Raw genomic sequence first — 25,512 nt, forward strand, 5'->3', positions numbered from 1 at the left:
CGGTTCTTTTTATTACGTCGGGAATCGCTATCGCGAATTCAGGCGCGAATATTCGGTCCCCCGGTTGACGGAGCGGCCGAGGTCTAATCGAACACGGGAACGTTCGGCGAAGGTACGATATGGCGATAAGCGCGCCGTTGATAAGCGTATTATTGGCCGCACATAACGAACGTTCGGTCGCGACTGAAAGACCGAGTTAAGGCTCGACGGTTTATTTCCATCGCGTGTCGTGCCGAAGAACGAAATGCCGATACCTCGCGATACGCTACCCACCTAGCAGAATTAATTAAGCGCGTGAAATGTGGTGTAAGCACGGGAAATTCGTTTTTCTCCGCGTGTTCATCGCGCGTCGCAAAAAAACGTGCGGACGGGAGCGTCGGGCGAGTGAATTATATAAATTCGCACGCTTCCGTCCCAGAAATAAAAAAAGATTTTCACTCGGAGTTGGTTTTCACATGGCGCGAACCATGTCACGCTGCACTCCCGCGCGTAGCTTCAATTCTTTGGTTGCGGCACGTGAAACTCTTTCGAAATTCACAACGAAATAGAAACATCCATTTGCGACGCATCATTCAAATTCTAAAATATAAATGAACAATGTTGATAATAAAAACGTCAATTATCTATACTTAAAATCTCATTTGCTTTTATACAATATTTTCGATTCTAGTTGGAGGTGTACACGTGTGGTGTTCGTAGCCAAAGAATCAGACGCTATTTGATTTCCTCGCGGAACGAAGTCAAGTGCGAATTGTGCGAATACAACGAGCGCCCGTGTGTGACTGAGGAGCGCGAGCGGCGCGTTTAAAAGTTCGTTTATTTTGGTTATATCGCGTCGTGCCAAAAAGCCGAACGCAGCTGACAGCCGGTGGTGACATAGTGATCGCGGCGGTGACGTCAAACGGTATAAATCGCTCGAGATGTTTTCGAAACAATTTCTTTGAGACCGTATTTACGAGGCGCCGTGAAAGAGCGACGAGATGTTTTCGGACCTAAGCGAATGGGACACTAGGAAGAAGAGCTAAGTATATTGTGTTATACCCTAAAGGAATTAAACGAATAAAGAGGCGGACACCAGTCGCTGTGGGACGACGCAAAAAGAAACACAATCTTAGAAAACTAGTATCTTCATTTTTTTTTCTCGTTCAATATTTTGTAAGTATACATAATTGTTCTCACGACAAAACTTTCGCAACACTCCCCTCGACGGAGATCTCTCTTCGGCGAGACGGATCCGCCTCTTCGTTTCTCGCATATCCTCTACACACTTCGTTATTATATTAAATTTCACTTTTACGTATCACTGATGTACTCGATGGCTCGTCGAACTCGCTACGCGAACGAGCAATGCGGGAATTAAGTATCGATAACGATTCAATTTCGCCTATCTACATTGAATCCTGCTTATCGCAATCGTGCTCTGACTACACGCGAAAGAGTTGCCCCGCGAATCGAAGTGAGTAATTCCTTGAGCACCAAATTGGAATATTTCAAAGTTATGAAAAAAACCTTCCTTCCTAAAAAGTAATCTCTTTATAGATATATCTTTATAACATTCCTGCAATAAGAGAAAAAGAAACCTTTCCTTGTTGAGAAACGTCAGGTGGTAACATTTAAAAATAAAAATTCAATACCAACGATCCTGCAAAAAGTTTTAAGTTCGAAAGAAAAAAATATGATCAATATATTATTTAAAAAGATATTTTTTCCTAAATATATATAAATAAAATAAAAAAATAGAAAATAATGGATGAAAACACAATCAAACGCCTTAAAAATATTTCAAGAATACCAAAAGCCTTAAAAAACAAACCATTTTTGCAGCTATTTCAAAATGAACGGCCACGTATGCCATTGAATAATAGCGTATACATGAATATGTCTTAACGCGACTTGGACGAAATCACAAAAAAGAGAGAGATAGAGAGAGAGAGTAAGAGAGAAATTATGTTGCAACGAAATTATTGCGCGAGCATTAATGCGCGATTCCCGCACGCTTATTACCCTGACAAGCAAAACCTTGCGATCAGCTTATCGCGCCTTCGTCAAGCTGAAAATCTCGCGCGCCAATCCTGATCATCGCAAGCCTATTCTCTCGAGATACTTGCAAAATCTCTCGATGAACACTTTTTCCTGCGGCCGCTTGACCGCCGTCTCAATAATACCGACACTGGCGGAGCAAAAGGACTTGACGAGCATCACGTGAGCCGCCATTAGCAGGTCGTCGTCGGCGGTGAAACGTCTGTCGCGAAGGAGCGGCGCGAGCGACGGCTCGTCGTGGCACCGAGCGTCCCAGAAATCGTCCTCGCGGTAACAGGCGTGTTTCGCGTACGCGGTGGTGAGAACGACGATCAGATACGCCAGGAACCTGCGGTGGCACCACAACGTCTCGTGATTGTCGTGCAGGGCGATGTACTGCTCGTTGAACAAGCACTCCTCCGTCCAGTACGACAACGCCCTTAAGTAACACCTGAGTTTGCGGACGTCGGTGGTCGAGTAACCGTGATCGCGCTCCAGACCTCGCGCGGCGACCTCGCGAATACGTTCCAGCAACGTCCGTTCGTCGTCGTCGAGGTCGTGACGGCCCATGTAGAAGAACGGTCCGTCCTGGCCGCAATAGCCGGAGTTGTCGTACGTTTCCCTGCCCGAGGAGACCACCGCCAGGATGTACTTTCGCAGCAAAAATTGCCGATAGGAGTACGCGCTATGGTCGGACACGTGTTGCCGGCACCAGGTGAGCGTGTTTATCCACTCGTTGTCGAAGCTGAGACGTCGTAGACCGCGAGACTCGAACAGGGTGACCAAGTGGCGCCGATAGCTCCACGCGTGGTAGTTGTTCGCGTAGCGATCGGCGCAGGTCTGCACGAGCTCGAGCTCGTCGTTGGCGAGCGCCTCGGCGACGTCGGTCCGTCGCTCGGCGTCCAGGACGAACGGTATCAGCCAGCTCCGATATGAGAAAGCCTCGAAGCACTTTGGCGTGTGATAGAGCACCGGTCGGGTGAAGGAGAGCTCGTCGCGCGGGTCCAACCTGCCGGCGCGCACCAGCTCCCGCCGCATGTTCCAGAACATGGTCACGCTCGGATTGAGCAGCAGAGCGCCCAGCAGCCATCTCGCCACGGTGCTGGGTTCCTCACGCCGCTGATGGCGCGTCCGCCGATACTCCAGCAGCCGTCGATACGTGTACACGTAGAGCGGTTGAACGCACCACGACGCCAGACCCAAGCTGTCCTCCTGGTGAAACACCGGCGACCGGTTCTCGCTATCCTCCATCGGCAGGATCACGAAGCTCCTTCTAGGAAGGCAGAGAAGTCGCGTGTAAAATTGTCGCTTCGCTTTGTGCTCTATAGTATATAAGAAAAAAAGCAACGTCCGTGTTTTTTTTATGTTAGCGAGTCTTTTAAATTGATGTGTGAATAAAGACAGTTATGTTATTCCAAATTCCTCTGCATTACATTAATATTTCTTATTATTACATTTTATTGTTGGCCTAGTACGCAATATTAAAGTTAAGTGTAATAAAAATTTATATGTATAATCATTTCGTTATAGTACTATTAATATTACATATTATATTAAAAATAATATCAGAGACACACAGAAAGAAAGAGAGAGAAAAACTTTATGTATGTAATTATTCTAAATCGTATGCGGCGAATATAAGATAAGGAATAAAAAAGTAAAATGTGTAATAATTATCAATTTTTTTCGTGACAAAGCTTAAGATAGAGTGTGTTTATTAATTTATGTTTGAATAAAAGCAAATGTGTAAAACAATTATTTTGATACTCGGCAATGTATTACCTAATCCTAATCCAAGAATGAGCGCCTGATATTCTTTTTTTATAAATTGTCACCTAGGGTGATTTTTACACGCCAATTAAAATCCATTGTTATTAATTACATATTGCATTGCATATTTTTAGTTCTATAAATTATAAGTATTTGAGGGCAATATATATAATATGATATATTCAATATTTTTCTGAAAAGAGAGAGAGAGAGAGAAGAAACCAAAAAAATTTTTAAATGAAAGAAAAACAAAATTAATATGAGCTTAATCTTTTTTAACACTGGAATGTAAAAATCACCCCCAGGCGCCCTTTCCTAGATTAATATAATATATCTAGGTATTAATATATTAAAATCCGCAATGCGTCTATAGGAATGCATGTTTATCTTGCACCGACAAATTTATATAATCTCCCGTAAAATTACAAGTCCCCTTGTGTCCCGCTCGAAATCTTCCTTAATCCAACAATTTAAAAAGCAAGCTTATCAGTACGAATCAAATGTATTTCAAGGAAACGCTTATAATGATCCTTCTCTGATTTCCAATTTTAGATCTATCGTAGAAAAACTGAAATAAGACCGTAATATGCTTTTTATGCGAGCCTGTAAATTAGTATCCCGAAGCTAATTCGTTATACATACGATTCCGTGTTCGATATTGCGAAAGCGTAAAGCGTATTACGTAAAACTTCGGATAATTATGCGTATATGGCGTGTGTACGCGAAAAAACTTTTATAATCACACGCATATACGCGGAGATAATCGAAGGAGAGTAAAATCGAGACGGAAAGAAACGACTGTGCGAGAGAGTTTTTTCTTTCCTCTCCGTCTCGATCGCCGGCGCAGAAAAACCGAAACCGGTAAGAATAAACGAGCAATTAAAACCAAGCGCGTTACGCAAGCGAAATTAAGGATCGCGATTATTAGCACTCGATGCTCCCCGGATGGCGCGACTTTACGAGCGCCGGACGCGGCCAATTATTTACGACGCACGAGACGTTCCCCGACGTTCCCCCGTCTCTGTCTCGCGCGCAGATTTCTTCTATGTTTTGCTTTAATCTTCTGTCTTTTTTTTAATTTTGTCCCAATTATAGTCGCGAACGCGAATTAATTTTAATCTCGAGCTCGACAAAAAACTGGGATAACGAGATTAACGAGCACTTTTCGAAAATAAACTTTTGACCGAGGTTTTAACGAGCTCCCGAGTTTTTATACAACACTCCGGAATATTCTTATTCGTACTAACACGAATTAAGAGTCTAGGGATGAAATGCAAAACGGGGCGTTAATAATGCTCGGTCATTACTCTTCACATACGCGCGAGGTATACACGTTTCGCGTTAAAACCCGAGGCTTAAGAAGATTGGTTTTAATTACTCGCGGAGTAATTCGAACCATAAGCCAAGTCGCCGACCGTAATTTTCCGACGTCTACGTTACATCTAACACAGTCGACTAATGATTACGATGCAATTGACCGCACCTCGAATAATTCGCGAAAGGAGAAAAAGAAATACGTATTATATATATATATTTATTCCATCGTGTGTGTTCCGTTGAATGAATAAATCTCTCCATAGCTCGCAATAATAAAACTTTCAAGCATAAGCGTAAGAAAATTGATTGGTCTATTTCCTTATGCACATGTATGTGAACCAATCAATTTTCCATGCTTACGCATTATGCGTTATGCAAAAGACTGTGCTCCCCGCTTTAATAGCTGCATTCAGCAGAAAAAGAGCAACATAAGTCTTTATCTACCAATGTATTATACAGTTCACTGTACCCTTAATTTAATTAGAATTAGAAAAAATAGAACTTGGAGAACTAAAAAAGGATAGAAAATAAGTTAAACCGAGACTAAAATCAATCTACATCGTAGACATTAGTAATTCTTTAATATGATTGGTCCTTGTGTGGAAAACCAATCGTAATAAAGACTCACTAAACACAAACCGCTAAACGCAGCACGCAGCCAACGTTAAATCGAGCAACTGAGCGGTCAATCACAGTTGGAGCACGTGACGGACTCAACAGTCAACTTCGCGGCTATTACCGGTAATACCGCACGGTGCCATAACGGCGAGCGGCGTGGGCGGAAGTTCGCGCGCGCGCGAGATCGATCGTCGCGTTAAAATCGCCTCGTGGTTGACCGTTCCGCGATCGCCGGTGCACGTTTTTTTCGTGCCCCTCCCCCTCCCCCTTACCCTCTCCGCCAGCCTTCCCGAAGACTCCGCCCACGCAACTGTGCACCGCGGTGCGTGTTCCGTTACATCCGTTTTGCCGGTTTGCGGGTGTGCAGTGCGGTCTGCGAAACGGAGCAGCTCTCGGAGTCACATTTAGGTTAGGATGATCCCCTCGCTGCGTGAAGTCCGCAGCGATTTTAAATCCGATAATACATTAATACGTATATATCGGACACCGCTTCGCCCGCTTTTTCTCTCACGACTCACGACGCGCCACGTCTCTCCTTCGATTATCGAGAATAATATCAACGTGCATGCATGGCGTTCGGACTCGGAAAGAATATAGAGGAAAACAATCGTAGCGAGATGTGGAAATATGTATTGGAAACGAGCGGATCCGACGCGTGACGAATTACGAAACGTTAACCGCGACGTTACGAGACGGGTCGCGACGGTTGCGGCTTGCGTCCGAGTTTAAAATCGCAAATATCGCAATCGCCGCAAACGTCAAGACGCGCGGAAGCGCGATCGGCTGTCTCGCGACAAGCGCGAAACGAACGGCGGGGGAGGGGGGAGAGGCCTTTCGCGTATTCACTCGGATTCCACCGATCTCGGTTTTTCCCGTTTCGGCGAGACGGGAGACGGGATACACGGCGATGAGCAAAACCGCAAAATACGCCCACGCGCGTCGGGGCGGGAGGGGAGGAAAGGGGGGGCCTTCGGACTTCAACAACCGCGAGCGGAAAAAGGTGCGTGGTGAGGAAACTCGCGCACTCACATGGTGGGATTCCTCCGGACGGTGTTCTCGATGTCGCGGAGGATCTTCTCGGCGGCCGGGAACTCGTTGTCCACCATCGCGCGTGCCGCACATCACATCTCCCTCGTGGACGTTATCAATCGACGGCGGACGCGCCAGTGTGACCACACCACCCTCGCGTCCGCTCCCTCTCTCTCGCTCTTCCACCCTCCTTTTCTTCGTCCGCGGTTTCCCTCTCTCGCTTCTTCCTCTCTCTTTCCTCTTCCTCCTTCGCCGCCGCGCACGGCACGTCCCGTTGCGGCGTATATTGTACGGCGTGGTACGGCGGTGCGGCACTTCGCTCTGCGGAAGCGTGCGGAAGCGCCGCCGCGGGCGCCGCGCCGGAGCACGGACTGGCACGGAGTGAGGCGCGGGCGCGCGGGCTCGGGCACGCTCGGCTGCGCGCGGCGCGAAGTCGGCCGCGAGTCGGGCCGGGCGCGGGGCGCGCCGCCCAGGCTCGCCAACCTCGCCAACTTCGCTCGAGCGGCCCCGGTCGCGTCGCGCGCCGCACGAACGAATCGAATCCTACTTTGCGCGACGCGCAAATTTCTCCGGAAATCGATATGAGCCATACGTGACGAATCCTCGACTAATTTCTCGCGAAAATAAATCTATTAACTGATCGGCCAGTAAAAATCTCAAATATCTTGCGACAAAAGCACTCTCGCTACTTTATCGAATTATTTTCTATTAGCGACGTCACATTTTCTAATTTATCTCTTAATTGTGCAAGTAGAATATGTGTTACACGTCGTATCGTAATGCCGAATGTAAAGTAAAAGTAAAACGCGTGAAAGATTATTTTTCTAAATTTTCAACAAACTTATTATGTTAAAAATTAATACGCTATTGAAACATTTATTGCTCGGCCGTTACGCATCGAATATTTCAGTAATTAGCGTATATATATAATGGCGGACTTTGCTGCCATTTGAAAAGTCTTGGTCGCAAAAATGCGCCGCGGGTTCTTCATCTCTAAAAATTTTATTAATCAATTAAGCTACGTTAACGTCTAGATTCTAATCTTGTAAAATTTGATTTCTATCCAACAATTTTTCCTTCAATTTCACAAGATAATCTTGAGAAACTGGTCGAAAAAATCCAACTAAGAAATTAAAATCTACATCCTATAATCTCTGCACATTCCACGTGTGAAACGTCGATTTCGAGTGCCACTTGACGCAAACAATTGAAAAAATATCATGAAAGTATAAACTTCTCAGCGTAAACCACAACGTATTGCTGTTCACTTTGGCTGCGGTCCACTTGACGCTACAAATGCTTTGGAGCGTTCTTCTTCTCCTCTTTCTTCATTGAAAGAAAAGAGAAAAGGAATGCTTCGAAGCATTTTTAGCGTCAAGTGGACCGCAGTTTTTATCGATATACTTTATATCGCCTTTCGGAAAATGATCGCGGATTACCGTAAACGTCCGACATGGTCTCATTGGACGATGAGGCACGATAACGCCGCGATTCGACACGATTATAACCCGATAATAAGGTAAATTCTATCTTACCGGATCCCCGATAACGATAATCGCGCGTACGCCGCTGCTCGCTGCACGATAAAGCGAAGGCTCTCTCGCGTTTATAGGACGCGATAAAACTCAAAGCGCGACACGACGAAGAATCGCCGCAAGACCAACTGAATATCGCAGCGAAATATCGATACGAATTAACGAGTTCCCCTTTCCGTGCCGCGAAATGGCGCGAAATCGAATCGAGATCTCGACGAACGTCAGGCGGTCGAAGTGAAGCGGGTAGCTGAATGCTGACTGCTGATAATGCGACCAATTCTCTTTTTTTCAAGTTCTACTTACTTTTTGGTTATATTCCTTGCTTCATGAAAAACCTAACCAATAAATCTAACCTATATCGCCCAAAAAGGTTGTGATTAATTTATATGAAAATAATTTTCATATAAAAATCAATTATCGCACTGTTCATGAATTGTAGTTATATAAAAATAATTTATAATTATTATATAAATATATATTTATTTCTACATAAAGCGCAAGTATTTAACATGATTAGGCTATTTCGATTAGCGCGATCTTTTTCTCTTTTATCGCAGATAATAAAGATGCTCATCGAGCAGCTTGGAAAAGAAAACGGATCTGTGTATCGTCAATTGTATGCAAAAATATTGCCGTGCGGTATAATGCTCGCCGAATACATGAAACATGAAGGAGATATCTTGATCCATCCTACTGCAGGTTATTACGCAACTAGAGACGTTTTCGGGCAAAGAGGCGATTTCACAACTTCTCCAGAAATCATAGTCAACTTTTTGGAGAAGCATGTAACTCTCTCATTCTCGGGTCGAATACGATCCATTATCTGATATTAGTTACGTCGACGACTTCCTGAAAGATTATAAAATTGGCGTGATGTTGATGTTCTTGCGGTTCTTGCTAAGAATTTGAAATCTATCTCTTATCTCTTCCTAGCTCTTATCATTTACGATTATTTGTCTGGAACTTATCAGGAAAGGAAATTAATTGCCTGGAAATAGTTTATACATTAATCGTCGTTGATAGATCGTTAGCAATTTGGATAATCAGCGAATGGAGAAAAATTAGCAGGGATTCTATTCAACTCGTGGAACTAAGAACGCAACTAGCGTTGAAAAAGAAGAAATTGAATCAGGATATCGTAGGACGTAGATGCGATAATCGATGACGATAAAATGGGCAATTGTTTCAAAGTATTGTCTCTCTTCCCTTTTGTCCCGAAAGATCATTTGAAAAAATGGCCTGTGGCAGGATTCGATGATGAAAGCAAAATGAAATCTTGAATTTTTTATTTTCAACTAAATATGAGAGAAACAGAAAGAATTGTTTTTATATGTATATTTTTTGATATTCACTATATATAATGATACACATACAGTAAACATGTAGTGTTAATTATGGTTTACTGTAATGGCCAAATCCCTCACCATGCTGACCAAGTAGTTGTCGTTGCTTGATAAAAGACGGCCATCAACGGTAGATTGCTCTTGAATATTTTGAGTATTTGGTTCGGTTAATCGGGCATATATGGGCTTCTGAGAATCTGCGTAAACTGTCGAGGAGCATGCTTTTGCATATCGCTTTTCTGCTGCTCTATCTTGTGCTTGATGTTGGAACAGAATGGAACGAGACACTCGGTTGTCTTTTGGCACTGTTTCGCATGATAACAACACAGCCCGATCAGCTGTTTGCATATAGGACACCCGCCAGTGGTCTTTCTCCCGCAATGCTTTGTATGCATCACCATTCGCTTCATCTTCGGGCAACTCGGTAGACGACAGTTATTAGAATCTCTGCACAGGCAGGCATGCACCAATGATAGAATGCACCTCTGTATCGATAATTTCCTGATTGTAGCTGTATCGATAATTTCCTACAGGTTGTAGAAACAAAAAAGATACGAGCACATTATAGGTTTATCGTAATTACAATACATAGATATTTTTAGAATAAGCCGACAAGTTACCTGTGGATTGGTTTGTTCCACATCCGCAGGCGAAGAGCCATTATCCAAAGCAAAGCCAAGTTTGTACATCGGGTGCGGATGACCGTCCTTATCTTTACAATTTACACATAAATCGAAATCCTGTAATAAAATCGCAATTATAGTAAGCATGAAAGTCATGAAAAGTGGCGAAAGTATTTTTCTCCAAAGCAATCCAACACATACGTCACAAACTGTACAATGGTATCTGGTCTCCACGTGACTTTTACAGTTGTCGCAAGTGTAAGACATGTTGAAGGAAAAGCAAGGTGTGCTTCTCTTCTTCCGCTTTTTGGCTCCTGAAATTTTGTTTAAGAAATTATTATTATTATTTTTTTATATTATTTGTTGAATAGAACAGCTTTTAATATAAAACATATTTTGATGTCGAATACTTTTTTTCGGGTATGCGAGGTTTCCTTGTTAGTTAAAAAAAAATTAACTTACCCAACCGTCCCAACCCTGTCCCTTTGTGATCTGAGATCGGAGCGGCTTGTGAACAACGTGAATTGTGAATTGTGAATGCTCTGGAAGATGGAAGGCTCACGGCCACGTTTGCGTTCCAAAATTCACTCTAGTTAACTAAAATGCTATAGTGTACGTGACGTAAACTATAGATTTTAGTTTAAAGGCCATAATGAGCATCCAGCATAAAGTCGCCATATTGATTTACAAATCGACTATTTTAGAAGTCGACTTTCCGTCAACTGTGTGCTCGGCTCTCGAGAGTCTCGAGGCGTCAGCGTCAGGCGTGTACATAACCTCGTCGCGTCGCCGTGTCGGTCACAATTCCGTTTCTATCGACTCGCCCTTGCCTAATAAGGCAAAAAAGAAACAGCGAGGTGACCCGTCGATCTCTCGACGCAGCATCCGCGACTCCGGCCTCTCCCCTTCTCGACGTCCCTCGAAGAGGCGAAGCTGGCGAAGCCTTTCCGGTTCGAACGTTACGAATAAATAATGTCTGACCCGCGCATAAGAACGCTCAAGATTAAGACAGGAGTTGTGAAGCGCCTCGCGAAAGAGAAGGTCACGTACGAGAAGGAGGCGGCGCAGCAGCGCGAGAGGGTACAAAAGCTGAAGGAGCAGGGTGAGAATCGGTTTTTAGCCCCCGAGGAGAGAAAGGACGGCGATTCCGTATCACGTGGCGTCGAGACGTTTCGTAACCGCGTAGTACAAGATATTTGCCGATTCGTTTGACAATAATGGCAGTATAATATATTCCATTTGCAATGTTTTAACAGACGTCTTTATTAAAAAACCTGTAGATGCTTTTCTTTGTTGTCGAACAATTTTATTTACAGAACGTGTATTGTTGCAGACAAAGATAACTACGACATAAAGAAGCAAGAGGAGGTGCTTCAGGAATCCCTTATGATGGTACCGGACTGTCAAAGGCGTCTCGTCAAAGCGTTTGAAGAACTCAAGAAGATCCTGGACACTGAGCAAGATTTAAAAGAAGTTGAAGGTTACGTCGAGGCTGAAAAAGTGCTCCGGGAGGTGGAAGAGCAGCTGCCGAAGGAAGGGGATATTTTGCAGATGTGTTAAGAGAAAAGTGCTTGCCGATGACTTGCTAAATTATTTTTCAATATTATTCTACATTTTTATTTTTTCACTTTTACTAAAATCCTTTACGATTGACTAATTCTACACGTAATTACAGTCCAAGTTTTTTTTTTTTTTTTTTTTTTTTTTTTATTGTTCTCACTCGAAGGTGCATATATTATACAAATATGTACAGTGGTCAGTCTTTCCAAGATACCGGACAGACTTGTGAAAATGTGAATTTTAATATGTACTATCCGATAACTCGGCAACAATTTGCGTACAACGTAAATTACGGTGGGAATGTATATTATAACGTTTACCCAAGCCATGTAATATGTGATGACAGTACTGTTAATAATGCGACGTCAATCGATAGAATAAGAAGGCGACAGGAAGATGAGAAGGTCATTGAACAGTTTCTCGGACAGGCGAAATCGGCGGTTCCTACCAAAAGCAAACAGAAAGATACGTTCAAGATCGCGGCTGCCAAGAGTGCGTTGATATCGGCGGCTAGATTAAATAAGCAACTTGAGGCTGTTTGCGCGGAACTCGAGAGCAACGTCGATCTACCGGAGGCGCAATGGCGGGAGAAGGTCAGTGCCTGTGACGCTGCGAAACACGAAATCTGCGAGATCTTGAAAACTGTAAAAGACGTGAATTTTTTGAATAAAGTTAAGAACGATTTAGAAAAACGTAGGAAAAAACGTACGAGAGAACGGCTCCGAAGGAAAGAATGGAGAAGGGAGAAGTCGATGAAGGAAGAGAGAAGAGCGAGATTACACGCGGAGGCTGACGCGTGGATTCGAAAGGAGCAGGCGGTAGTCGAGCGGGAGAAACAAGAGGAGAAATTGCGCAAGGATGCAGACATGGTTTTATCCGACGTGCGAAGCAAGAGAAACGATGCGCGGAAATATCTGGGAATTTTGCAAGAACTACAGAACTTGCGAAAGATCAAGGCGAACATCGCTCGAGCGAGGGGCGAAAAATTGTCCTCGGCAGTTGAGGAAACATTCAATGATACTATCGGTAGTGTTTTATTACTGTAAATCATTATTTTTCATAAGCTGCTCGAAACGCAAGACAAAAAGTAGGCATTGTAATAATGCAAACGTAATAATGAGTAATTTCAATAATAAGAAATAAAATAAATATGAAATGCGATAAATAAAAAAATATTTAATAACAAGATTTTTATGCAAATATGATATAAATTATAATGTATTATTTTATTTTTAATGACACATGTATGTTGCAGCTAAATTAATGGAACGGTGGACTACTTTGGATCGCGAATATGCGATAGAAGAGCGGGAATTAAAATTGATGCTAAAAACAGATAACGAAAAGAGAATCGAAAAGCAAACGAAAAATATATTCGAAGATTGGGAGAATGTACTATTTGGAACAAGTATATTGGCTGCTGAACAATCCTACAAGAATGTCGATGGTTTTATCATGATTCGGTGTGTATTTAACATTGAAATGTAATTAAAATCACATAGATAATATATCTTTTTTTTTTTAATCGTGAAAATAATCTGTTTTTGTTGCATTTTAGTGCGGCCTGGGATAAATTCATCAGTTCGGAAACTGATGCAACAACGATTCCAATTGGATGGATAGTGCCTGAAAAACCATCCTCTGCTGCTTGGCAAAAATGCCTAAATAAGGAGACTTCTTGAAATAATTGAATTAACGTGTCAATTTTAAAGTTTACTTGGAAAAAAAAAACATTTTACTAGAATATTTTTAATTAAGTCACGCGACTTGTATACACCACGATAAAATTTTTCACTATGCTTTCGCAAAAATTGTTATACGATATGGAAAGAAATATTGTTTCAATTTTCAAAGAACAACTTGTTATTCTTTACTTATTCATCGAAAAGAACAATCTAGAGTGAAGATATTTAAAAAAATCGTTGCTTGTTTTACTTATTTCGAGAAATTTAATATTAATATAATATAAAATTATGTACAGAAAAGTATTTTACAAAAATTATCGTACAATTAGGTAATATTTTACAAGTTAGGTTTAACCAATATTTAAGATAATATCACGTTCCGTTTGAGCGGCGTTTGATGGTTCCAAGCTTTGATTCTCTTTTACAACAGGCAAAGAAGACGTTTCGGCACCAGATAATATAATTTGCATTGAACCCTGCAATTGCGTCAAAGCTAAAATCAATTGCTCTTCCTCCTGTAACTTTTGCGACAGTATAGCAAACATTTTTCGCACTTCCTCTGACAGTTCGTCCAAATGGCCTTCGTACACATCTGTTAAAAATAATTACAAAGAATAAATATAATTTTTTTTAATCCAAGAAAGATGTGAGTTTCCAAGGAGAAATGTAAAAAGAAATATTTAAAACTTACCTAACAATACGTTCGCTACGTGCGATAATACTCTTCCAAAACGGATGTTGCCGATGTATTTGTTCAGAAATTTAATAATGTTAACCAACGATTTGCCATTTCTACCGGCCAAAGCTCGCCTTAAGCCTTCACGCCTGATAAGCTCCTGCGTAAGCGCTACGGTGACATGCGGCGTTTTATTAACCACATAATTCATCATGACACAATCCAGCGCTTTACTATATTGAAACTTTCGCAAGCAGGCGTCGTGCTTGCTCATTATCTCTTTGACTTCTTGGTGCACGACCACGTCGATACTCCGTACATGCAGATTTTCGCCCGCGTGCCTGTACGACACCTTCTTGCGTTTCGGTTTTATTACATCTTTTGCATCTTCTTCGCGCCTCCTAACAGAAATCAGGCCATCTACCATACCGGCTACGACGGTCTCGTCCTCTGCCTGCAATTTAATATCAAAACATATTTAATTTGATATATCAATTTCTATAAATCGCTTAATTTAATATATAATGATAAATTAAATTTATTAAATAAGTGTAGATGCAAGCAGATGTGTGATGACAAAAACACGTTTTTTTCTTACACTAATTCCTATGCTGAGAACCGCATTGGGATAGTCCAAAGCATGAAGGGTTTTATATGTTCCAGCGTCATAAACTTTAACGTGCCTGTCCAACGAACCAGACAATATTCTATGACCATTAGAAGCGATTTTCAGGCAGGTTACAGTCTTGTGATGTTGCGTGATTTTCGCGAGCAATTTGCCACCCGCGAGAGCATCCCATACTTTGATGTCTGTCCCACCTTATAAAATTACATATAAATATTGAACATTTTTTTACGTAAAGCTTCAATTATATGAAATTGTACATCACATTAAATTATTATACATATTACGAGAGAATTTAAAGAGAGAGAGAAACTTTTAAACTTCATATACTGTATACATAAAACAGTCAGGATGTCGCAAGTATTATACCCGCAGACAGGAATATTCCTCCAGTGGGCAAGAAGAGCAAACTTTCCACCGGTGCGTCGTGATTAACACTGAATATCTTCTTATTCGTCCTGGCGTCATACATATTTACAATCTTATCATACCCGCCGGATAGTAACACATCGGTGGACACAGGGCTCACTGCGCCAGCTCTGACGTAATCCGTATGTTCATTGAAACTTATCAACTGTTTCTCACTAGGTATATCCCATAACGCTACAGTCTTGTCGTCCGAGAATGAGGCAACGTGAAGATCGTCGGCTGTGAAGAAAACTCGGTGCACCGCGGCCTTGTGTCCGGAAAAGATCCGCAACATGCTGTTCGAACTGATATTAAAGAGCCTGACCACCGCTTCTTCTCCGCCCACGCACAATAGTTTGCCATCTCGACGAAAGCACCCTCCGTACGCGGCCTCTTTGAACCTGCTGTAAGTCTTCGTGACCAACTTGGTGATAGGATTATACAGTTGCACTCGTACCGAGCAGGTTGTCGCGAAGTAATGTGGCTCCATTGGCGAGAAGTCAATGTAGTCTATCGGACCAAATTCCTTTATCAAAACTGGTGGCTGTCGACATACAATTACCACGGGTAATTTATCATTCTCTAACGCATAGACAGTTGTAAGAATGCAGAGATAAAAATATTATCTAAAAATTTAAGAAATATCGGATAAAGACGAGAGCATGGAAAATAAATATATGAATCAATGGTATAACTATAACTACATTTATATCGCAAATATTTAGGCTATTCGGTATTAAACCGGATCTTACTTATTTTACAGTCTTATTATAGTTCATAATTTCACAAGCAACGTTTCACAAGTCGAATCGATAACCGAACAGAGCTATAACGTTTTCACTCAGATTGATGCGCTGCCAGCAAAGAAATTCAAATATTCCATAAATAAATAAAAGTTTCCTCTTTACTTGCTATATTATCAGGCTCAAACTTTCTTTTTCCATTATTTCATTATCCCGCCGAAAAAAAAACACGATTGTTTCTCACTTACAGGTTACGCACGTGCCGCACGTGGACGCGGCATCGATAAGTATCTCAACCTGAATAACACGTACCGTATATTTCTTCCAATATATATTATCTTCGGTTAATTCCGGCCCTGTCCTGGCGAAGACTTTGGTATTTATTTTCTTGAACGACGTCATGTTTCAAAGTTATAAACAATCCAAAATTCGCGTCCAGCTCCGGCATTTATCACGATATTCCCTCGCTCGAAGCAGGTTGATGTTGATGAAGAGGAAGGTCTAAAAAAAAATAAAGAATGTCGCTACCACTGGCGCCACTGTTCGTAAGTACGGACGCCACTCGACTCTCGTCATTCTTTTTGCGTGTGTGTTTGGAATGTGTATTCTTTATACATTTTCATAAATCTCGTAGAGAGTAAGCGTCGCATTTCAAATATTAAAATATTCTGCGCCGCTAAAATATCATCGCTTAAATTTTATCTTAATTGCGACAGATTAATTATCATGACCGGTTATTTTGCAATCATCGCCACAGCGATTCGAGAGCCTGCGATATCGGAGCGTTCGCAAAGTCATGAAAAAAAAAAGCTTCGCAATCTCGGGACGATAATTTACGTTTTATCGCGCGACGTTTGAACATGCCGATAGCCGATAGCCGCGATACTTTGTCCGCATCCGGAAAATAATCGTTACAATTATGAAATCGTTCGGCGAATTAAATCAAATATTATAACAATACAATTAGACGCTGGAGAGAGAAAGAGGGAAAGACAACGGGTACACGAAGGAGCTCGCGCAATTACAAAAAAGACCAACGTTTGTCTCTCTTTCTCCTGCAGGAACGACTTTCGAAAGAGAACCACGTTTCAATTTCGTCTACACGTGTGAATCAATCCCACTACCGCCATTATACGCGCACCGTGCACATTTCTTCACGCCGCGAATTGAGAGCCAGGCAGAGCGCGGCGCGGCGCGGCGGAGCGGAGGGAGGGAATTTAAATGACCCTGGGCCCTGGGGCGGGGGAGTGGGGAGGCGGCACGAGGGCAAGGGGAGGGAGGGCGTCCGCGTCAAGCTGATGTTGACAGTACGAGAGTGCACGTGGTGGAAAACCGTCGTTTAAAATCGTCGCGCACGCCTCTCGACGGTGACACGCAAGCATTTCCGTCATGCCGTCAGGCTAAAACCCTTCGCGTTCCCCTTTGCCCCCCCCCGCCGTCCCGGCGACACGCTGGCGCGGGATCGCGGTCGATCTCGGACATCTCGGTGCGTTCGGCGTTCCTGCGGCCTCTTAATTGAGGCGCTGAAGCTGGCTGAAGCGTCGCCTACAACATGGCGGTACCGTTCGTGCAGTCACCCCGTGCGTTTCTCCGCGCGTCATGACCACGGTGGATCGTCCCGGCCGCGCATCGTCTCTCCCCACGCAGCTTCAGCTTCAGCCGCACGTCAGCCGAGATCGCGCCGATCGCGCGCTCACTAGGTTGACCCGTGAGAAGAGTGAATAACGGACGGCAGCAGGGCGTGCGAGGTTACGCACACACGCGTCGTCGACGTCGTCGTCGTCGTCGTCACGTCGCGCACCGCGCCGTGAGGAAATCGGGCATCGGTCCCCCCGTCCCCGACGACGGACAGCAGTTGACCTTCCTTTGTCGAGTGATCGCGTCCCGATCCCAGAGAGAGAGAGAGAGAAAGAGAGAGTTGTCTGCACCGCGCGCACGACGCACGACCGCGGGCAGGAAGTGGAGGCCGAGGATGCCTGCCGCGGCCCGACCGTCGTGAATCGCCGCCTCGCGACATTCCCATTGTCCCCGTATACAGGGGCGACTGTCGTTGTTGGAACGGTGAGCAACGGGGAAGAAGCGAAAAGGAAAGAGGCTCGCGTCCCGCTTTAAATTCCTTAGCCGGGAACGAGTAGAAATTTTCGGTGGGGGGGCTCGCGGAGATTATCTAGTCAAAACAAGCACTCACGCAGGCATTTAAAATGTATACAGAGATAAGAAGAAAGTCTACAAAGATAAACTTTCTTTACTTTTAAAGTTTCTTTGTTCTAACGTCATTGAATTATATCTGGTTTGCCATTGTGTCTATTTGATCGCTTTAGGAATTTAGATTACGTTGATCGCGTAATTACATAATTTACATTGTGCAGAAAGGCTAACTCTTATTTTGCAGACTTGGCTAATTTTTCTTCTAAAATCTAAACGTTGCCGATTTTTCGTTGAAATTGTTCGATTTGTCGTTAGTTTTAAAATCTCTTATATAATAGATACAATAAATAATATTGTTATACGATAAGCAGCGTGAGCATTAAAAAAAAATGTATACTGACCGAATTCTTCGTTATTTTAGATCGCAAGCTGCTTATTGATGATATTGGATGAGTCTATCTCTTGCGTCAGCCTATTTATAAACAAACCTACGTTTGTTATACTTGTCATAACACCGTAGATCGTCGACGTTGATTGGATAATTTATATTTTATTTATTACACAAGAAGATAATCCAATCGATCGCTTCCAAAGACTTCTATAAGCTTGCAGGAAACAGGAGTAACAGGAATAACTGTCTGATAACTAGTTAGAGAGATTGATTTGTAGAACAAGAAGGTTTTATATTAACGGATTTCCTTTTTATATTCTAGAAGTGATTGCGTAAAAGTAAGATAGATCCATTCTTATTGGCTACAAAGAAGTTTCACTGATATGATATAAATATTAAATATTATCTTTACAATATATATATATATATATATACACAATATAATTCTCTTTACAAATATAATATTTAAAATATACATCCAAAATCAAAATTAAGAAAGATTGATTCTTGTCAGAAGCAGTTGATCAGGGCATTTAGACTTGTCTCTATCGTGCCTCCTTATTTCATCGCTGTTAGTTACTCCACCTTTCTCACAAAAGAGAAGCAGGGAGCTCTTCGCGCTCTTCTCGAAATCTCTGAAGTATTTTAGGAACATATTACAATTTGAAAGCGAATCTATCGATTGGTCTCACATTGCGGTCTGCGAAAATTTTGTGAATAAGACACTTAGGTAAAACAAATAGAAGCTTGAAAAGGAGCAAAAAGAGGGGAGATTAGCTAATACCTTGCAAGAGACTGCTTGTACGTAGTAAAAAAGTATTCTTCGAGTTGCGTGTTGCCAATATACGATCCTTTTCTCTTTATTTGACACAAATCATCGCTACTGATATTCTTACTCTTTCGCTAATAAGACTATCCTGTTGAACAATAATACTCAGTGTTCCTTGCGAGTTGCCTGAAATATTGTAAAGTCCGTCAAAGTCCTTTTAATTATAATAATGGCTGAGACACAAAGGATGACCGTGTATGGAAGGCATCCTCCGTGCGCTAATAATAGTAGACTGGAAGAGCGCCGAGCTAAGAGGTAACGATCATTAACGCAACGTCAATTTCGACATTATGCCGTATACGTGCGTCACTGAATTTGTCCGTTCTTTCCAGATTGGCATTGCGACACGAGAGAAACAGAAAGCCGGACAAACCGGACGACTTCGTGTGTTACGAGTCGAGCGACGATGAGGCCGAGACGGTGACCGAAGGCAAGCAGTTCCTGAGAACGTCCTTCAACTTCGTGGATTACGTGCGCGCACGCGAGACGAACACGCGCGAAGTGCGGAATATCAATCAGGAATACGGTTCCCGTCATATACTGACCCACGATCTGTTCAAGGAATACTCGGTCAGCCTGAACAACATGAACAAAGTATTCTGTTCTCAGTGGTTGAGTGATAGACAAGTGGTATTCGGTACAAAGTGCAATAAGCTTATGGTTTACGACGTAGCGACGCAAAAACTAGACCAGATTCCATCTCTTCATGGAAGACAGCTTAGTCCGGGTGGTAACGTTATGCCCGAGCAGCAATGTGGCATTCATTCCGTTCAAATCAATCCCTCGAGGTGACTCCATTTTTCTTTTTGATATATTCGGAGAGAAAAAAATAATTTCTCGAATCTACATAGATTAATCTATATCTTTGTCTTATATAGAACTCTTTTATCCACCGGGGCGAGAAATAGTAATGAAATAGCGATATACAGATTGCCGACTTTGGATCCAGTTTGCGTCGGCGAAAACGGCCACAAGGACTGGGTGTTCGACATGTGCTGGCTGGACGATGAGTTTTTAGTGTCGGGCTCGAGAGATACGAAAATGGCTCTATGGCGTATCGACAGCGATCTTGCTGAAGCTCCTGATAAAGCAGATGTGCCTACACATAGGTAGAATCAAATACACGATTAATACTTTAGCCTTTTCTGCTAAATTAAAAGCGAAAAATCAGGATGATTTTCCTTTTATAATACATATCGTAATATATTAATCTTTTTTATTTAATGGTTCTGCAGTGAGGGGTACTAGAAATTCGGAAACAGAAATATTTATCGCTATTAATATTATTTTTAATTTCAATATTTTTAATACTTACCATTATTAATGCCGTTAATTTGTAAGAAATAATTTTTAATAATTGTCATTTCTGTTTAGGTTGATTCAACCTGTCTGTGTGAAGGAATGCAAGTCCGCACAGAAAGTGCGAGCGCTAGCATTCAATAAAGCGTACAAGGAGATTGCAGCGTTGACCCTCAATAGCTTTATACATATCTGGTCGGCTGAAACCTTCAGACAGAAAATATCTAGAAAACTGCCAGCCTGCCAGGAAAACGTTTGTCTTGCTGTACAGGACGATGGAGTATACGCGATCGGATGCAGATCTTACACTCTTCTTTTGGACGCACGTACATTACAACCGATTAAAAAAATACCATCTAGGTGAATGAAATTTTTATCTTTTTTCCCATAATGTTATGCTAGAATCATTTAATAACGACAAATTTTTTTTTGGATACAGATATAGCGGTTGTGGCATTAGATCAGCGAGTTTTCAAGGATCCGTTCTAACCATTGGAACTGGTCTAGGAATGCTCATGTTCTACGATGTTAAAGCTCAGAAATATCTGGAATCTTCTATAAATTCTAATAGGACTGTCGTATTAAAAGCTTCAAAAGGATACGTGGTAAGTCTTGTATCGTTTAAAACCAATGATTCACATTATTCAAATTGACAAGTAATTAGATGACTTGCAATCTATAGCAGCAAGAGTATACTGCGAGATTGTTTTATTAGTCACCACAATTTTTAGACTTGAACTAGTTTTACAATTAAATTAAACGTTTTTGTGAATCACTATACATGAGGTGTTCACAAAATTACATATTATAGGAAAATAGTAGTAGACAATAGCAGTCACTCGCACGTGGTTTTTTTTTTATGTTCCAATCTGTAATTTTTGCATTCTGTGGACGCCCCATTTAACTCATCTTATGTATTATTATATAACAATTTGTATATTTATTCCGTGGGATACCAGTTTCCAGACGAGGAATACATAGATGGTTTCCAAAATGTGAAATACACTCCCGCCATTTATACACATTGCTATGACGCATCGGGTACTCGGCTATTTACAGCAGGTGGTCCATTACCCGCAAATCTGTACGGCAACTATGCAGGATTATGGCAATGAAGGTTTATGCGAACGAAACCACAAGTATGATAATTGCTAAATTAAACAATTAGGATATAAGTTGTATATGTCATGAAAGGCTTGATTATTTACAGACGTATGTTTGAAAGAATGAGGGCAAATTTCGCCCATTTTTGGGACCTCGAATCTCAAACTTTTTTTTATGGCAAATATAGTACTATTAGATGAAACATTAATCCCAGTAAAACAGGATGAGCATAGGCACGGTTCCGGAGATACAAAGGGATGATAATACGGGATATCGAAAATTCGTATAAGGGTAACTTTGTCATTTTTAGAGATATTTTAAATCCACAAGCGAGTGCTGTTTCAGAATCGAGTACAAACGATTCCGAAACACCCGCTTGCGGGTTTAAAATTATTTCTAAAAATGACAAAGTTACCCTTATACGAATCATCGATGATATTTCGTATTTTCGCCCCCTTGTATCTCCGGAACCGTGCCTATGCTCATCTTGAAATTTTACTGGGATTAATGTTTCATCTAATAGTACTATTGGGCATAAAAAAAAGTTTGAAGTTCGAGGTCTCCAAAAAATGGGCGAAAAAACGGGTCTCTCTTTTTGCCATCACTCTTTCTTATTAATTTAATGTTCTATCCTTGTAACCTTCGAAGTCTCGAAAAGACGATAAACTTGTCAAAAAATGTTTACTTTTTGAATTATTCAATTTGTTGATTCTTTTCTTTCCACAAGATAATTAATTCTACACTGTACGGGAAATTTGGGAGTAGAAAAAATTTATTTCTGAAATATTTCCACGATTATATATTAAATCGTGATTCAAAAAATAAAGTATATAAAAAATTAGTCCACTTGTTCTAATTATACGTCTAGAAAAAGAAAACGTTTTATTGAAAGGATACATAAATAGCATTATACCTTATAATATGTGATAATTCAGTTAGTAGATCAAAGTTCGATATAAAATAATTCAGTTAATTTAACTAAGTAAATTAAAAAAATATTTTTTGTTTCGCTAATTTAAAATTTAAAAAATCGGATATTTTTACATCATAATAAATTAATTTTTTTTATAAATTAAATTTAGTTATAAGTAAAAATATCAGATCATTAATAATCAACGTTGATCGTTACTTTATTATAAAAAAAAAAAAATAATTCAAGAATAATACCAATATTATAGCAGAGTTTCTAAATTCATTGCCAGCGCTGAAAATCTATAGTATACGTTACGTGTACTATAGATTTCCAGCGCTGGCAATGAATTTAGAAACTCAGCCTATGTTTAAATATTACTGAATTATTACACGATGAAATAAAGTTGTTTTCGCGTTCCATAAGTTGATATTTTCAATTCGATTGATGGAGCGATTATGACGTAATTGAACATTTTAATGTATGATGCCAAAAAAGATCCTTAGTAAGAGTGTAGTAAATTTAATTTGTTTTGATTTATTCTTAAATTATAAAAATAATAATTTTATTTAAAAAATGCGTATTCAATATACCAATTTCTATTTTAACACAGATTAAGCAAAGGAAAATACCACTGCTACAAACTTCAATACATACCCTATACATACCCTATATTTCTGAAATTATTGAAATGTTATGGAAAATTTCTATGGTAATATTTCAGGATAATTTTTATCTATTTAAGCTACCTATAAATGTTTCTTGTCGAATATTTTCTTTTTAATCTGAATCCGATAAGATAAGCATATTTACATGATATATGAAATTTTATGTTATTAGAGAAGCGAAAATGTGATTCGTAATTTCTGCATGCAAATACAATATAATATTGTATAAGCATACAATATTATATTGTATATGCGTTACAATACAATATTGTATATGCATTGTTACAACTTTCAGAATGTTAAGTAAAATACAATTGGATGAAATTGCAAATCACAAAAATTTTCTGCGAAAGAAGTTGTTTGTCCTTAATTTAATTTAAAGAACATGATATATGTATGTAATATGATACAAATGGCAGAAAAAAAGATTGTCAACGAACATTATAATAATGAATATTAAGTTTCACCAAACTTATCGAGTTGAAGTTGAAACACCGGCCTCAAAACAGCAACACGCAATGAATTTCGTTTAACATATACTTATTTAAGCGTACAACAATACTACAATTTTTTATACAATATCACAAATGATATCGCAAGGGAATCCTGGTTGGTGTCAGTTTTTTTTTTATTACGATTAACTACGTTAATCGTAATAAAAAAAACTCCGACAAAGAGCGTTATTTAGTTATAGTAACTTAAACAAGGAAATTCTAAATACATCAATAGCACAATAATCTAGGAATATGTTCACCTGTGTAGAAATAAATTTTTTATATTTATTCGTGTCTATTGCTTAGCTTCGAATTAGTTGTATCTTTCTGCCGGCGTTTGAAGTTTAACTATTGAGTTTAACGCGAGTATAATCCGACTGTTCAAGTTTGACCAAGCTCGTTGCCAAGCGTTGCCGTTTGCTTTCGTCGCGACGTTTGACACCCGTTTGGAGAGTATTATGGAATTAAGCGCGTGCATTTAGTAACAAAAAAAAACGTCGACCTGTGATTATACGAAATGCCGCGTTTGTTGTGTGCAATTGAGATAGCATTTGTTTCTATTATACGCGCATACGCTGTATTCCCATCGTCATTTTCATCAAGTATCATCTTACAACGGTAACGTTAGAGTTCGACGATTTCAGTCGAACACGCTCAAACACGATTCAGGAAGTAAGCCCCGCTCGGTTTTAGCATACAAATATGCTGTGTAATGCGGCGTACTTAAGCGAGATAAGAAATTCACCTTATTGAACGCATCACGGACGTCATCGCGTGACGAGTCGTCGCAAGTGCCACAAATTCGCGTCTCGGCGTATTCTAGTAATAGGGTAGCACATTTTACGAAGCGAGGAGAGATCGGTGACAATGAAACGTCATTAAATCGTCATAGTACGTAACGAGCATGTATTTTAACAAAATATATTCCCGAGCTGCATATTTATGAAAGTGAGAGTGAGTGAGCGAGAGAGAGAGAGAGAGAGAGAGAGAGAGAGAGAGAGAGAGAGAGAGAGATTGCAAAATGTTAACGTATAATTATGGGGTCTCACAATATTACGGTAAGATAGATAAATGTGTGCATTGTATCCGATAGCTCTGTAGTTTCACCGATACACGTTTCATCTTTCTATGTAAACAAACAGATATATACATACATACATACATACATTACATGGTATACATAGGATTCATCAAGGGACGGGAGGCCGCACGGGCATTCGTTTCGCCAAAATGGGAAGGATCCATCATCGTTTTTAGCATGTAACCGCAGAGAACTCTATAGCGTACCACACTATGCGTTCATAACGTGTACGACACTTTTGTGGGGTATTTAAAACCAATATTTTAACGCCCATCTACTTTATGCGGACTGAAATGCTCTATGTAAAAATTTATGTCATACTCTCTCTCTCCGACATGCGTTTAAATTCAATACGTTAACCGCGACCGTTCATACAGCATCTCTGATAGCCTATTTTTATAAACGAGCAATAGTTAACGGGTAGCTTCTCGAGACCGACTTACTTGGCATCGTTTCGCGCCCAGATTGTTTGGAAATATATAAGACGAACAGGTAGAAAAATTCGCATTCAAACTGCTGCCACTCCCAGCGCACTCTTAATTTGTAACAAATGAATATCATACGAATGACAAATTGATAAGTTTATACGTGAAAATGCGTACACCTGTTAATGTGTCGACGGCAGTGCGATCCGAAC

The 25,512-nt window shown here is 40.8% G+C and overlaps 6 protein-coding genes across 9 annotated transcripts; 3 read left to right on the forward strand and 3 right to left on the reverse strand.

The window, feature by feature from the left end:
* Positions 1-1,474: 1,474 nt before the first annotated feature.
* Temp (protein prenyltransferase alpha subunit repeat-containing protein tempura) lies at positions 1,475-7,375 on the reverse strand. Of its 2 annotated transcripts, none has more exons than XM_077398217.1 (2): positions 6,754-7,375; positions 1,475-3,289 (listed from the first exon to the last, which is right to left on the reverse strand). In XM_077398217.1, the coding sequence occupies exons 1-2, from the start codon at positions 6,828-6,830 to the stop codon at positions 2,077-2,079; spliced, it is 1,290 nt and encodes a 429-aa protein (XP_077254343.1). In that variant the 5' UTR covers positions 6,831-7,375; the 3' UTR covers positions 1,475-2,076. The 2 variants fall into 2 exon arrangements, with proteins under 2 accessions (XP_077254343.1, XP_077254342.1); XM_077398216.1 differs by having other exon boundaries at positions 1,475-3,292; positions 6,754-7,373.
* Positions 7,376-8,779: 1,404 nt separating this feature from the next.
* Positions 8,780-10,917, reverse strand: LOC143893182 (histone lysine acetyltransferase CREBBP-like). 2 transcript variants are annotated; one of them, XR_013255730.1, is made up of 5 exons: positions 10,717-10,917; positions 10,456-10,568; positions 10,252-10,371; positions 9,713-10,158; positions 8,780-9,137 (listed from the first exon to the last, which is right to left on the reverse strand). XR_013255730.1 is itself a non-coding variant. In XM_077398257.1 (4 exons), the coding sequence occupies exons 2-4, from the start codon at positions 10,519-10,521 to the stop codon at positions 9,799-9,801; spliced, it is 546 nt and encodes a 181-aa protein (XP_077254383.1). In that variant the 5' UTR covers positions 10,522-10,568; positions 10,717-10,917; the 3' UTR covers positions 9,609-9,798. The 2 variants fall into 2 exon arrangements, 1 of the variants encoding a protein (XP_077254383.1); XM_077398257.1 differs by lacking the exon at positions 8,780-9,137 and having other exon boundaries at positions 9,609-10,158.
* An 86-nt stretch (positions 10,918-11,003) lies between these two features.
* LOC143893186 (tubulin-specific chaperone A-like) lies at positions 11,004-11,814 on the forward strand. Its single transcript, XM_077398264.1, has 2 exons — positions 11,004-11,356; positions 11,588-11,814. The coding sequence occupies exons 1-2, from the start codon at positions 11,227-11,229 to the stop codon at positions 11,812-11,814; spliced, it is 357 nt and encodes a 118-aa protein (XP_077254390.1). The 5' UTR covers positions 11,004-11,226.
* Positions 11,815-11,999: 185 nt separating this feature from the next.
* On the forward strand, positions 12,000-13,673 carry LOC143893173 (uncharacterized). Its single transcript, XM_077398241.1, has 3 exons — positions 12,000-12,840; positions 13,070-13,277; positions 13,373-13,673. Exons 1-3 carry the CDS (start codon positions 12,000-12,002, stop codon positions 13,494-13,496), a joined length of 1,173 nt encoding a protein of 390 aa, XP_077254367.1. The 3' UTR covers positions 13,497-13,673.
* Positions 13,674-13,728: 55 nt separating this feature from the next.
* LOC143893164 (U3 small nucleolar RNA-associated protein 15 homolog) lies at positions 13,729-17,641 on the reverse strand. Of its 2 annotated transcripts, XM_077398212.1 has the most exons (6): positions 17,514-17,641; positions 16,264-16,452; positions 15,170-15,752; positions 14,774-14,994; positions 14,191-14,629; positions 13,730-14,091 (listed from the first exon to the last, which is right to left on the reverse strand). In XM_077398212.1, the coding sequence occupies exons 2-6, from the start codon at positions 16,351-16,353 to the stop codon at positions 13,850-13,852; spliced, it is 1,575 nt and encodes a 524-aa protein (XP_077254338.1). In that variant the 5' UTR covers positions 16,354-16,452; positions 17,514-17,641; the 3' UTR covers positions 13,730-13,849. The 2 variants fall into 2 exon arrangements, with proteins under 2 accessions (XP_077254340.1, XP_077254338.1); XM_077398214.1 differs by lacking the exon at positions 17,514-17,641 and having other exon boundaries at positions 13,729-14,091; positions 15,170-15,718; positions 16,264-16,415.
* A 19-nt stretch (positions 17,642-17,660) lies between these two features.
* On the forward strand, positions 17,661-25,025 carry Dcaf12 (DDB1 and CUL4 associated factor 12-like protein). The gene is made up of 7 exons (XM_077398215.1): positions 17,661-18,012; positions 18,521-19,574; positions 19,652-20,107; positions 20,198-20,428; positions 20,694-20,978; positions 21,058-21,223; positions 21,578-25,025. Exons 2-7 carry the CDS (start codon positions 19,489-19,491, stop codon positions 21,731-21,733), a joined length of 1,380 nt encoding a protein of 459 aa, XP_077254341.1. The 5' UTR covers positions 17,661-18,012; positions 18,521-19,488; the 3' UTR covers positions 21,734-25,025.
* Positions 25,026-25,512: the final 487 nt, after the last annotated feature.

Source organism: Temnothorax americanus, unplaced genomic scaffold (assembly GCF_048541705.1).
Source record: "Temnothorax americanus isolate GAGA-0224 unplaced genomic scaffold, ASM4854170v1 Scaffold12, whole genome shotgun sequence".
Classification (NCBI taxonomy): Eukaryota; Metazoa; Arthropoda; class Insecta; order Hymenoptera; family Formicidae; genus Temnothorax; species Temnothorax americanus.

Excerpts from the sequence above, each read along its gene's own strand:
- Temp (XM_077398216.1), bottom strand. The coding sequence starts at position 6,830 with ATGGTGGACAACGAGTTCCCGGCCGCCGAGAAGATCCTCCGCGACATC. Across the intron at positions 3,293-6,753 it reads GTCCGGAGGAATCCCACCAT|AAGGAGCTTCGTGATCCTGC; the intron begins GTGAGTGCGCGA and ends CTGCCTTCCTAG.
- LOC143893173 (XM_077398241.1), top strand. The coding sequence starts at position 12,000 with ATGTACAGTGGTCAGTCTTTCCAAGATACCGGACAGACTTGTGAAAAT. Across the intron at positions 12,841-13,069 it reads AACATTCAATGATACTATCG|CTAAATTAATGGAACGGTGG; the intron begins GTAGTGTTTTAT and ends TGTATGTTGCAG. Across the intron at positions 13,278-13,372 it reads GATGGTTTTATCATGATTCG|TGCGGCCTGGGATAAATTCA; the intron begins GTGTGTATTTAA and ends GTTGCATTTTAG.
- LOC143893164 (XM_077398212.1), bottom strand. The coding sequence starts at position 16,353 with ATGACGTCGTTCAAGAAAATAAATACCAAAGTCTTCGCCAGGACAGGG. Across the intron at positions 15,753-16,263 it reads TATATTGGAAGAAATATACG|CCACCAGTTTTGATAAAGGA; the intron begins GTACGTGTTATT and ends GTATGTCGACAG. Across the intron at positions 14,630-14,773 it reads TTCTCAGCATAGGAATTAGT|GCAGAGGACGAGACCGTCGT; the intron begins GTAAGAAAAAAA and ends ATTAAATTGCAG.
- Dcaf12 (XM_077398215.1), top strand. The coding sequence starts at position 19,489 with ATGGCTGAGACACAAAGGATGACCGTGTATGGAAGGCATCCTCCGTGC. Across the intron at positions 19,575-19,651 it reads GAAGAGCGCCGAGCTAAGAG|ATTGGCATTGCGACACGAGA; the intron begins GTAACGATCATT and ends CGTTCTTTCCAG. Across the intron at positions 20,108-20,197 it reads GTTCAAATCAATCCCTCGAG|AACTCTTTTATCCACCGGGG; the intron begins GTGACTCCATTT and ends TGTCTTATATAG.
- LOC143893186 (XM_077398264.1), top strand. The coding sequence starts at position 11,227 with ATGTCTGACCCGCGCATAAGAACGCTCAAGATTAAGACAGGAGTTGTG. Across the intron at positions 11,357-11,587 it reads ACAAAAGCTGAAGGAGCAGG|ACAAAGATAACTACGACATA; the intron begins GTGAGAATCGGT and ends GTATTGTTGCAG.
- LOC143893182 (XM_077398257.1), bottom strand. The coding sequence starts at position 10,521 with ATGTCTTACACTTGCGACAACTGTAAAAGTCACGTGGAGACCAGATAC. Across the intron at positions 10,372-10,455 it reads ACCATTGTACAGTTTGTGAC|GATTTCGATTTATGTGTAAA; the intron begins GTATGTGTTGGA and ends ATTTTATTACAG. Across the intron at positions 10,159-10,251 it reads TGGAACAAACCAATCCACAG|GAAATTATCGATACAGCTAC; the intron begins GTAACTTGTCGG and ends TACAACCTGTAG.